Below are 13982 nucleotides of genomic sequence, written 5' to 3' on the forward strand. Positions count from 1 at the left end.
TGCAGCCCAAGAGTATGCCGCAGGCAAGGAGAGGCCAGTTGGGAATTACAAGTAATAGAATAATTCCTAAAGTGGATAATGCTAAAATTGTTAACAAAAAAGGGTCTGCCTTTGTCTGGGTGGCAACTTTATTTTGATAGTTTTTTTAAAAAATTACATTCCTCAAAGTGGAAAACATGGATAGTCCTCTTAGAACATATAAAGAAAGTCTGTTCTTTTTTATATCATCTAACATTGAACATTTAGAATTTTGTTGTTACTTGCTTCGGTTATACTTTTTGATTTAGCTTATGAGTCTGTTTTTTTACCTATTGTGAAATAAGACAATATTTGAAAAGAAGTGGATACTATAATGAGGTGACAACCAGTTATGAGCAGAATATATTATGGAGATATTTTTAGAAAAGTTTCAAAAAACGTAAAGAAATGTTCAATATAATAGACCCAAGCCATCTTTATAGGAGTTGGTTTACATAGGATTATCCTCTATTCACTCGCAACTACACTGGATACAAATATCCAGTCCCTTCTAACAACAACAACAAAACATTAAATGAGCACCTACTATCAAGGAGCCTGTGGGAGATGTACAGATGAACAAGTGAGAAAGAAACCTACATTTGTTTTTTTTGTTTTGTTTTGTTTCTTTTACTGACTCTGCACCCCAATACCTTCATTTTTCTTTTAACATTTTATTGGCACATAATTGCTTTACAATGGTGTGTTAGTTTCTGCTTTATAACAAAGTGAATCAGCTATACATATACATATATCTCCATATCTCCTCCCTCTTGCGTCTCCCTCCTACCCTCCCTATCCCACCCTTCTAGGTGGACACAAAGCACGGAGCTGATCTCCCTGTGCTATGTGGCTGCTTCCCACTAGCTATCTATTTTACATTTGGTAGTGTATATATGTCCATGCCACTCTCTCACTTTATCCCAGCTTACCCTTCCCCCTCCCTTTGTCCTCAAGTCCATTCTCTACGTCTGCGTCTTTATTCCTGTCCTGCCCCTAGGTTCGTCAGGACCTTTTTTTTTTTTTAGATTCCATATATATGTGTTAGCATACGGTATTTGTTTTTCTCTTTCTGACTTACTTCATTCTGTACGGCAGACTCTAGGTCCATCTACCTCACTACAAATAACTCAATTTCATTTCTTTTTATGGCTGAGTAATATTCCATTGTATATATGTGCCACATCTTCTTTATCCATTCATCTGTCAATGGACACTTAGCTTGCTTCCATGTCCTGGCTATGGTAAATAGTGCTGCAATGAACATTTTGGTACATGACTCTTTTTGAATTATGGTCTTCTCAGGGTATATGCCCAGTAGTGGGATTTCTGGGTCATATGATAGCTCTATTTTTAGTTTTTTGAGGAACCTGCATACTGTTCTCCATAGTAGCTGCATCAATTAACATTCCCACCAACAGTGCAAAAGGGTTCCCTGTTCATCACACCCCCTCCAGCATTTACTGTTTGTAGATTTTTTGATGATGAAACTTACATTTGTTGAGCGACTGTTATGGACCAAGTTCTAAAACAAAGCTTATTTAATTCTAATAAGATTGGCATTATTGGATTGACTCATCTTACATGAGGAAACTGAAGTTAAAGATCTTAATTTTTTTCTTATTATCTTACATACTGGATAGAGCTGAGATTCCTACCCAAATCTATGTGAATTAAATATGCAATGTGCATTTTTCCCTTTTATTTATATTGAATACAGCAACGGTGAAATCAACTGAAACTCGCTCTAAAAAATCCATTTTGCTAAGTAATATAAGAACAATTCTGTGTTAGAAGTATTATTATGTTACGGTTGAGAGTTCATTTCTAGTTCAGATCAAACCAGGTTTAGGGGGTATGCAATACTCAAGTAGAGTGTGAAAATACAGGTAGTAGTACGGTCATTACTTAAGTCAGGGGAACACAAAGTGGCTGAAGGTACTGAAGTGAGAAAGTACAAGGACAGGCAATCACGTAGGGCTGGTGTGCTGAGTACCTGAGGAGGAGTATGGCCTGGGTTTGGAAAAGTAAGAGAGACTAGCACGTATGCTTGAATATCATGCTAAATTACACTATTTTAAACATTATGGGTCACAGCTGGAAGGGTCTGAGTTGACAAGATACCTGACTGAAGTGTGGTTGTTTTAGCTGGTGTGTGGAGGAGAGCTACAGGCAGAAACAGACAGTGAAGGAAGAGACCAGGAGGAGGATGAAAGAGGAAGTGGCATGGAAGTAGAAGGAGGGAAACATCTAGGGAGGTCCCTATTCTCACACTGAACATCATTTCATTTGTAAATCTTTTTGGAAGAGATACTTATGCTGCTTCTCAAATACCAACATTTGATTTAAATCTGACTTGATCCCTTCCTGACATCTTTATTTATGATATTGTTCCCTTCTCTAAAGAAGGGATGAAAATTGTCCACTTGTGAAACCCAAGTCCTAGATAATAGAAATGAAGACTTGGACTTGTATTTATGATTTTTGCCTTCGGGAAGTAAATCTCCAGTCACCACCATTCCCTTCCATTAATTATTTGTGTACTTTCATCTTAACATCTTGCCACTTCAAGCTGTTAATCACTAATCATGTGGGTAGATTTCTCAGAATACGTGGAGCCAGATTCCTGCTTCTTTCCACACCCTGCAAATCCTTTCCTTTGCATGATTTTTCTTTGAAGTCAATGGTTAGTCCATACAGAGAAGAAAATATATGAGGTACTGAGAGAAATAAGTGTGAGGCCCAGGGACCAGAGGGAGAAATGTGTCTTTCTTCAAGCACCTTGATACATTTGACCCTACTTTCTGTTTGTAGCTTTTCACTAAGAGCCTAATGATTTCAGTTTTAAAATAGGGACTTTGGTTTCTTCAGGAAATATAGCTACAGAATGTTTTCCCATACTGAGGGAAGAGGGAAAAGGAGTTGCAATTTAAAATATAAGAAAGCATGACAAAGTTGCAGTGATCTCTTACCCTTTGATTTCATTTCAATGTTTTGTTTATAAACTTCAACTAGCAGTCATGCACAAAAAATAGTAGGGAAAAATCTGATCCAAAGATATTTTTGAGTTTCTTCCCAAATTAAGCTTGTTTTTTAACTGTTGTTAAAACAAGCATCAGTTGTTAATACATATGGAAGAGAAAGTTAAAAGTATCTTCAGCAAAGGAATTTTATTTTCAGATGCTGTTTTTTGAATGACTTCTGTTTTGAATTTTTCTTTTATTGAAGAAGGAATTAATTTTATTGATGTGTGGATTACATGATGTACAACTAGCTTGAACTTCGCCTTTTTGAATAATTAGTTACTGACCTAATGATATGACTGAATTATAAGGGAAAGCTTCTAAGTCATGAGAAATAAAGAGTGAGAAGGGAATCTTAGTATCTGGTTCTGATTGCCCCTGATTAGATTTGTAGCCCCAGACAAGCTTTTCTCTCCTATTTATTATCTAGTAAAGGGAAATCATAGATTTATTTGCTTTTCAAGATACTTTTTGATCTTTAGATGAAAGGTAGTGATCGAAAGTTTATCAGCAAGGAAGAGTAGACTATTTTTATGAGGTACAGCCAGGCATTAACACATTTCAATAGGACAGCTGAGGATCTGCAGAATTAAATATAATCAACGATCCCACAGAAACCACTTTTCTCTAGTCATCCTCAGTGCCTTCCTTCATGTTGTATGGTTCTGAGAGAAGAAACCAGAGCATTGACCAGGTATTCTATTTTATTTGGTAATTGGTAAAATACATGTCTGAACTCAATGTTTGTCTTAGACTTTTAAAATTTAGTTTTATGTTCTTCTCTCACACTTAAACATAGGTAATAAATACATAATACATTAGGCCAATTTTAATTCTATACTTTTAGTTAATTGAATTTATTTTATATATATGTGCATATATACACACATATATATATGTATATATATACACACATATATATACATATTATATATATATACATATACATATATATATATATATATATATATATATATATATATATATATATATATATATATATATATATATACAACACAATTTTTCCACTTTGGCAGATAGCTTTTTGAATAGATTTTCTGCGTCCATTAACCACTATTTGTTTCTGAGAAGTATTCCAATTTATACAGGAATTCAGAAGATTTTTATGCTGTGAAACATTTCACAGCACCTAAGAAAGAGTGCACTAATGTCAAAAGAAGTGGAAACTCTTAGTGGAGAAACGTATCTCCCATTAACATGGTCCTGTGGCAGAAACCAAAATTTGAAAAGACTAATACCACTTCTTTGCTTGGGAGAATAACGGTTTCTTCTCTTATGCCAGAAATTAAAGGATGAAATTTCAAAAACAAAACTAAAACTTTGCATATTCATAACATTTTTAACCCAAATTGATTTCCAAATGATTGTAGTTTAAATAGCTCCTTTTAGTTCACATATAATATAACTTTCATTTTATAAATTGAGTAATAGGATATTAGCATTTAAGGTAATTAAACAAAGTCACTTGGCAAGTCAATAAGAATGCCAGAATTATCATCAGTCTGCCAACGTTATGCAAGGCATTTGGTCCACACTCAATAAATAACATGTTGATGGATTATTTGGTTGACTGAATTTCTATGTTAAGATGTCTTTTAAATTATACCTGTTCTACCATAGCCATTCCATCTTATAGGGCAAAGAAAAGTTGAAGAAAAGAAAAGAAAAGAAAATGAAAGCATTATTACAGAAATTAGTACCAGTCTTTTGGGGATTGTGTTCTGGAGTTTTATAGAGAACCAAAATTTAGAGGAATTCATGTTTTCTCTTATTTACTGTGGACTTCAGGTTAGGATAGATATGAATGGGTAGCATCTCCATGTTTAATAAAACAACTGGAGCCAGTGGTTGCTGGCAGACTTAAGAGTATGATGGCATTCTTGGTACCTCACTCTGTTAAGCCATATTTCCAAATTTTCTACAGAAAAATTTTCACCCTCTTTTCTTGGCACATTTCACCACGTTTAAAGACAAGAAGTGATTTCCTGTTCTGCCATCCAAGTTACTTCTCTACTGATAGCTTTAAGCATATCTTCAGAAACTGTTTATAAGCCGTTATTTCCACATGCTTTCTTAGCAAGTCTTAGAGAGAGATGGCATCATACGTGTTTAAGAGTGGGGGCTCTGAAGCCAGGCAGCTGGATTTTCAATCAGATCTTCTAAGTCATCAACTTTCCCGTGTCTTGGTTTCGTATCTTAAAAATGTACATATTATTACTGCCTTTGTTATAAGGGTATTCAAATGAATTGACAGGCAGGGGAGGGGCACAATTATATCCACCCTTGTTCTATAACAGCTGCAGTCTCTTAGACAATTTGATCCTCATTGTGAAAAGATGATTATCATTAGAAACCAGGTAACTTTGGGCAAATTAAGAATGAAGAAGCAAGTTCTTCATATTCTAAAGTTATCCATAAGATTAAGTCTCTTGGGATGTTTTAGCTTTGCTCTTCAGCTTTTTAATAGGAGGCTTCATGCTATCTAGGGGCCTGGTACAATACTTTGATGAAGAAAAATGATATTGCTACATTAAAGGATGAAGTTTTACATACATTTGATTTACAACATTTGGCTTGATTTCAAAACAAACACTTCAGTGATACTGAGAAATAGTGCCCAAAAGCACAGAAAACACTTATGTAGGAAATGAAAGGGCTAGAATATGAATAGTATGAAATACTTTAAAGACCAAGTCAGAAGAATTTACCCAGTGCACCATTTTTAGTGAGAAGTTTCTCACCTGTCATTGACTTGGCTTATCTAATTAGTACTATAATTTACATAAGGACCAATTGTAGAAGGAAATGACAGATTTAATTATAGAGCATGATATGATATGTCCTGGCACTTCCTTTCATACTGTTTGGAGAATACCATGTTATTTATTTCTTAAGAGTGAACTCTGTCCTAATTTTTAAAAGCATCCTTCATTTGAAAGAATGTAGATGAATGACTCTGTATGTGAAGTTATTTTTTCTTCACTGATTAACTATTCCTCTCTTGCTCTTAAGTATCTGAGAGTATCATTCCCCACATTACTCCACCCCCCAACCCCTGGAGGTCTGGTATGTTGTCAGATAAAATCATTACCTCGTAGATGATTCTTAGGGATATTTTTTTCTATATGAGCCTTAAAAGCTTTTCCCCTATGTTTTAAAAAAATATTATTATTAATAGAAGGACAGAAGAAAAGAAGAAACACACTTCATGAATTCAAAAAGTCAGCAAAGACTACTCTAATTAAAGAAGACCCATTACTGAAGATAAAAACAAAAAAAATGAACACTGCAGACCAATGTGCCAATAGATGTATTAGGAATAAAGGACTTCCATTCACTTGCAAGTAAGTTGCTTCATTTCGTTCTTAGAATAATTTTCCAAATATAGCATGGACTCATTATCATCATCTTTTTTGTATTCAATGCAATATACTCTTAAAATTGTAAGCTTGATTTTAGTTTTAACTCATTGCAACAGCAGACTTAGCTCTCATTTGATGGAAATATGAGTAAGGGAGAACACATAAACTGAGATCTTTTAGAATCCACAGTGGCTTTAGTTATGGAATTTATATTTTCTCATCTTATGAACAGCTGAACTTTAGGAACTAAAATTCAATTAGATTAACTTTTTATCTCTCTAATATTTTACAATATTCAGAGTAAACTTTTTTTTTTTCTTACAAGAGGAGTGGAGGAATTTTCAGAATAGAAGTTGGCCAACAACCAAAACTTACTGCAACTTGTATCATTGTCTTTAGGGATGTAAATAAAAACCATTGAGATAATTAGTTTAAAAAAACTAGAGGGACTGTTTAAAAGAAGTTAGCGGGTAGTGATGATGAAGTTTTAGGTGAAAAGTGTTGGGGCAATTCAAAGAGGCATGAGGGGACTCAAATGGAGAGTTTTCTTCTCTTTTGAAAGCTTCTCTGTGACCTCCCAGGGAAAAATTCCTTACAACTTTGCCAGTATGCCAAAGGATAAAACTTGGAGTTTTGGGCCATGAAGGTGACAGTTTCATCTGAATAGTTTTCTAAATTGCCAGAAGAAAATGCATTTCCTAGTTCTTCATAAATATTCCCTCCCCACACTTACTTTCCACCTTTTTATTCCCTATTTCATCCCACTTTAACAGGAGTGCACATAGTATCCTGTCACTTTTGAATTCTACTCTATTACATTTGGGTAGTTAACACATAATGTGAACACAGATTTTAGTAATGTCATGGCAAGAGGTCCTAAATTCGTCTTGCCTTTCTCAGAGAAGTAAGTGTTATGGGCCCGAGGAGAAAGGACATGGTTAGAGGAGCTCTTCAATAGGTTTAGCAGGAGGAAAGACTATCTCTTTTCTATTCATTTAGATCTCCTCTGGAAGTATTTTTATAGCCAAACTGCCACTTTCAGGGAGATATTTCCTGGCACTGGGAGTGGGGAATTAACTTTGCAAGTAATTCTTATGATAACTCCTTCTTTCCCTGACTTTCCTAGAAAAGGCTTGAGATTAAAAAAAATAAATTAGAGAAAACTACTCTCAATCAACAACTCAGCTGTGTAGATTTATGGAGATGTTCTTCTGGCAATTGAGGAGGTTGGATTTATTGTATTTTCCCCTTTCAGGGTTAGAAGGGCAGGGCAAAGGGAATGGGAGAACCACATCTCATTGTTGATTTTTAACTTTGAATTTGAAAATACACTCTCCTGGATCCACAAGTAAGGAAAGTATTGCTAAGCCTTGATTTTCACATTAGTCAGCCATAGGCCTAGAAAAAACCCAAAACAAAACAGCTTTCCCTTTGTTTTATTTAGGAGAAACTAAAATGATTTTGCTGCGTTGGAGAACATATGTGACCAGATTAATAAAACTTTACATATCCCATATATACGAGGTTTCATGCTTTTCAACCATATTCTGGTTGAGTTATATTTAGTCTCCAAATTTATGGCAACCTGTGCAGAAAACCACATGTAGTAATACCAATGTACAGCTAAAGTTCTCTGCTCAGACATGGTGTCATCCTTCACACTTGTGATATATATACATACTTATCTGGAATCACTAAATACATTACTTATTCAGAATTGAATGGACATACTTGTGATATGCTGAAAGTAGGTTCTTAATGAATTAAAGATCTTTTTGGGGACTTGTTACATGAACTAGAATCATTGAAAAACAATGGCGAACACACTAAAATGTTTGGAAAATACCAACAGTGCTGTGGGAAAGCATCTGTGATTCAGTGGGCATGAGGTGGAGGTCTCAAATTTTGTTTCCTCTTGAGAAGGTATCAACAATATTGAATTTATAGAGACTGAAGTTGTTTTTTGCTGGATGAGAAAGATGACCAGAATGCCTGATTCTAAGCATTTCAAAAAATTACTGTACATGAACTGACTCAAGAGATGAAAATTTCTAACCATGACTGAGTAACTGGTACTGGAATTGCCCTTCTGCCATAAACAACTCAAGAAAATAAATTATTGAAAGGAAGATGATAGTTAAAATAAAGCTAAGAGAAGGACTCCTAAAGTCAAACTTCAAAGAAGATATGCAACTCATGGCATTTGTCAGCTTGGATCCAGTCCATATGGAGGTGTAAAATGATACAAGCAAATACAATTTTCTGAGGGTATATGGAATTGTAATGGAATGAGAGAAAAGGGTGAATGAAATCAGCAAGCTGGAAACCCTGTCACCCACTTTCCAGATGGAATCACCTTTGTATTCACAGAAGCAAATCTCACATGTTCCTGATGGGGCTTATGAGTCACTTGCAAGGCAATCTCATGTCAAAGCCATATTACTGAAAAAAAAGTAGTAGTTTATATATGTGTGGTACATTTTTATTTTAATGTTAACTAGTAGGCATTTGAGTCTGTAATTTTAAAATTTCTTTTTAGATGTTCGTTTAGTTATCTTCATATGTATTCTTTATCTAATTACCATGCTTTCAAGGTTATTTAACTCTCCCCCCAACACCCTACAATAGGGATATAGGAAATTTTACATGTATTGCATAAGTTTCCTATCTACCAGATCAAAATTCAAATATATTATCAGCCAGTTTTTCTCTTTTCAAGTTATTCTGCCACAGTTGCAAAAACAGACTTTTATGTTTGTTCTTTAATACTATTTCAGCTGTAAAATGTTCTTGTAGGTGGACATTTCAAAATGTCTACGTGTAAATCAAAGCACAAAGTTTATACATATAATTTTTGAAGTTAGATATAGAATAAAATGCACTATGTAAAAATATAAAATAGTTGAAATACTTTAATTTTATAACATCTTTTTAATATTTGTTTTATAAAAGTTATTTCCCCTTATTTAAAATTACTTAAAAGCTGTTACAACGTTAAGAAATAAATGACTAATTTGAACTACATAAAATTATAAGAAAATTATGTGCTTTCAAAAGTATATGATCTGGGGCTTCCCTGGTGGCACAGTGGTTGAGAGTCCACCTGATGATGCAGGGGACACGGGTTCGTGCCCCGGTCCGGGAGGATCCCACATGCCGCGGAGCGGCTGGGCCCGTGAGCCATGGCCACTGAACACTCCCCACGTACCAAAAGAATAGGGACGGGACCTGCACCTCGGGGAGGGAGCCGTGAAGGAGGAAAGGTTTCCACACACTAGAAGCCCCTTCGCAGGCAGAGACTGTGGGTGATGGAGGGGGAAAGCTTCGGAGCCGTGGAGGAGAGCACAGCAACAGGGGTGCGGAGGGCAAAGCGGAGAGATTCCTGCACAGAGGATCAGGGCCGACCGGCACTCACCAGCCCAGAGAGGTTTGTCTACTAACCCGCCAGGATGGGTGGGGGCTGGGAGCTGAGGCTCGGGCTTCGGAGGTCAGATCAAAGGGAGAGGACTGGGGTTGGCTGCGGGAACACAGCCTGAAGGGGGCTAGTGTGCCACAGCTAGCCGGGAGTGAGTCTGGGGAAAGGTCTGGATCTGCCGAAGAGGCAAGAGACCATTGTTTCATGGTGTGCAAGGAGAGCGGATTCAGAGCACCGCCTAAATGAGCTCCAGAGACAGGCGCAAGCTGTGGCTATCAGCATGGACACCAGAGATGGGCATGAAACGCTAAGGCTTCTGCTGCCGCCACCAAGAAGCCTGTGTGTGAGCACAGGTCACTATCCACACCTCCCATCCCGGGAACCTGTGCAGCCCGCCACTGCCAGGGGCCTGAGATCCAGGGACAACTCCCCGCAGGAGAACACCCAGTGTGCTTCAGGCTGTTGCAACTTCACACTGGCCTCTGCCACCGCAGACTCGCCCCTAATTCCATACCCCTCCATACCCCTCAGCCTGAGTGAGCCAGAGCCCCCTAATCTTAAAGCTGCTCCTTTAAGCCCCTCCTCTCTGGGCGACAAACAGACGCCAGAGGGCATCCTACATGCAGCAGCAGGGCCAAATCCAAAGCTGAACCCCAGGAGCTGTGTGAACAAAGAAGAGAAAGGGAAATTTCTCTGTGCAGCCTCAGGAGCAGAGGATTAAATCTCCACAATCAACCTGATGTACCTGCATCTGTGGAATACATGAAACTTTTTTATTTTAATAATATTTCTAATTTTTTATTTTAATAACTTCACTTATTTTATTTATTTTCTTTCTTTCTTCTTTTTTTTCTCCCTTTTCTTCTGAGCCGTTTGGCTGACAGGGTCTTGGTGCTCCAGCCGGGTGTCAGGGCTGAGCCTTTGAGGTGGGAGAGCCAAGTTCAGGACATTGGTCCATCAGAGACCTCCAGGCCACTCGTAATATCATTCGGTGAGAGCTCTCCCAGATATCTCTGTCTCAATGTTCAGACCCAGCTCCACTCAACGACCAGCAAGCTACAGTGCTGGACGCCCCATGCCAAACGACTAGCAAGACAGGAACACCACCCCAACCATTATCAGAGAGACTGCCTAAAATCATAGTAAGTCCACAGACACCCCAAAACACACCACCGGATGCAGTCCTGCCCACCAGAAAGACAAGATCCAGCCTCATCCATCAGAACACAGGCACCAGTCCCCTCCACCAGTAAGCCTACACAACCCAATGAACCAACCTTACCCCCTGGGGGCAGATACCAAAAACAATTGGAACTACGAACCTGAAGCCGGTGAAAAGGAAACCCCAAACACAGTAAGTTAAGCAAAATGAGAAGACAGAGAAATACACAGCAGATGAAGGAGCAAGGTAAAAACACACCAGACCAAACAAACGAAGAGGAAGTAGGCAGTCTACCTGAAAAAGAATTCAGAGTAATGACAGTAAAGATGATCCAAAATCTTGGAAATAGAATTTAGAAGATACAAGAAACATTTAACAAGGACCTAGAAAAACTAAAGAGCAAACAAACAATGATGAACAACACGATAAATGAAATTAAAAATTCTCTAGAAGGAATCAATAGCAGAATAACTGAGGCAGAAGAACAGATAAGTGACCTGAAAGATGAAATAGTGGAAATAACTACCACAGAGCAGAATAAAGAAAGAAGAATAAAAAGAATTGAGGACAGTTGCAGAGACCTCTGGGACAACATTAAATACACCAACATTCGAATTACAGGGGTCCCAGAAAAAGAAGAGAAAAAAGAAAGGGTCTGAGAAAATATTTGAAGAGATTATAGTTGAAAACTTCCCTAATACGGGAAAGGAAATAGTCAATCAAGTCCAGGAAGGGCAGAGACCCATACAGGATAAATCCAAGGAGACACATGCCAAGACACATATTAATCAAACTATCAAAAATTAAATACAAAGAAAAAATATTAAAAGCAGCAAGGGAAAAGCAACAAATAACATACAAGGGCATCCCCATAAGGTTAACAGCTGATCTTTCAGCAGAAACTCTGCAAGCCAGAAGGGAGTGGCAGGACATATTTGAAGTGATGAAAGGGAAAAACCTACAACCAAGATTACTCTACCCAGCAAGGACCTCATTCATAGTTGATGGAGAAATTAAAACCTTTACAGACAAGCAAAAGCTAAGAGAATTCAGCACCACCAAACCGGCTTTACAACACGTGCTGAAGGAACTTCTCTAGGCAGGAAACACAAGAGAAGGAGAAGACCTACAATAACAAACCCAAAACAATGAAGAAAATTGTAATAGGAACATACATATCGATAATTACCTTAAATATAAATGGATTAAATGCTCCAACCAAAAGACATAGACTGGCTGAATGGATACAAAAACAAGACCTGTATATATGCTGTCTACAAGAGACCCACTTCAGTCCTAGGGACACATACAGACTGAAAGTAAAGGGATGGAAAAAGATATTCCATGCAAATGGAAATCAAAATAAAGCCGGAGTAGCAATTCTCATATCAGACAAAATAGACTTTAAATAAAGACTATTACAAGAGACAAAGAAGGACACTACATCATGATCAAGGGATCACTCCAAGAGGAAGATATAACAATTGTAAATATTTATGCACCCAACATAGGAGTACCTCAATACATAAAGCAAATACTAACAGCCACAAAAGGGGAAATCGACAGTAACACAATCATAGTAGGGGACTTTAACACCCCACTTTCACCAATGGACAGATCATCCATAATGAAAATAAATAAGGAAACACAAGCTTTAAATGACACATTAAACATGATGAACTTAATTGATATTTATAGGACATTCCATCCAAAAACAACAGAATACACTTTCTTCTCAAGTACTCATGGAACATTCTATGGATAGATAACACCTCAGATCCCAAATCAAGCCTTGGTAAATTTAAGAAGATTGAAATCGTATCCAGTATCTTTTCCGACCATACTGCTATGAGACTAGATATCAATTACAGAAAAAAAAAAAACTGTAAAAAATACAATCACATGGAGGCTAAACAATACACTACTAAATGACCAAGAGAGCACAGAAGAAATCAAAGAGGAAATCAAAAAATACCTAGAAACAAATGACAATGAAAACACTATGACCCAAAACCTGTGGGATGAAGCAAAAGCAGTTCTAAGAGGGAAGTTTATAGCAATACAATCCTACCTGAGGGAACAAGAAAAATCTCAAATAAACAACCTGCGCTTACACCTAAAGCAATTACAGAAAGAAGAACAAAAACAACCCAAAGTTAGTATAAGCAAATAAATCATAAACATCAGATCAGAAATGAAGGAAAAAGAAATGAAGGAAATGATTGCAAAGATCAATAAAACTAAAAGCTGGTTCTTTAAGAAGATAAACAAAATTGATAAACCATTAGCCAGACTCATCAAGAAAAAAAGGGAAAAGACTCAAACCAATAGAAATGAAAAAGGAGAAGTAACAACTGACACGGCAGAAATACAAGGATCATGAGGGATTACTACAAGCAACTGTATGCCAATACAATGGACAACCTGGAATAAATGGAAAAATTCTTAGAAAATCACAACCCTCCGAGACTGAACCAGGAAGAAATAGAAAATATAAACAGACCAGTCACAAGTATTGAAATTGAAACTGTGCTTAAAATCTTCCAGCAAACAATAGCCTAGGACCAGATGGCTACACAGGTGAATTCTATCAAACATTTAGAGAAGAGCTAACACCTGTCCTTCTCAAATGCTTCCAAAATATAGCAGAGGGAGGAACACTCCCAAACTCATTCTATGAGGCCTCCATCACCCTGATACCAAAACCAGACAAAGATGTCACAAAAAAAGAAAACTACAGGCCAGTAACACAGATGAACATAGATGCAAAAATCCTCAACAAAATACTAGCAAACAGAATCCAACAGCACATTAAAAGTATCCTACACCATGATCAAATGGGGTTTATCCCAGGAATGCAAGGATTCTTCAATATACACAAATCAATCAATGTGATACACCATATTAACAAACAGAAGGAGAAAAACCATATGATCGTCTCAATAGATGCAGAGAAAGCTTTTGACAAAATTCAACACCCA

At 37.0% G+C, this 13982-nt stretch overlaps 1 protein-coding gene across 2 annotated transcripts in view; it reads left to right on the forward strand.

Moving 5' to 3' along the window:
- HGF (hepatocyte growth factor) overlaps positions 1 to 13982 on the forward strand; it is an 82165-nt gene that overhangs the window by 2043 nt on the left and 66140 nt on the right. For both annotated transcript variants that reach the window (XM_024752838.1, XM_024752839.1), the window contains exon 3: positions 6241 to 6406. In XM_024752838.1, the coding sequence (XP_024608606.1) occupies positions 6241 to 6406 (166 nt within the window). The remainder of the gene's footprint in view (positions 1 to 6240; positions 6407 to 13982) is intronic.

This window comes from Neophocaena asiaeorientalis, unplaced genomic scaffold, assembly GCF_003031525.2.
Source record: "Neophocaena asiaeorientalis asiaeorientalis breed wild unplaced genomic scaffold, Neophocaena_asiaeorientalis_V1.1 scaffold277, whole genome shotgun sequence".
NCBI classification, from domain to species: domain Eukaryota; kingdom Metazoa; phylum Chordata; class Mammalia; order Artiodactyla; family Phocoenidae; genus Neophocaena; species Neophocaena asiaeorientalis.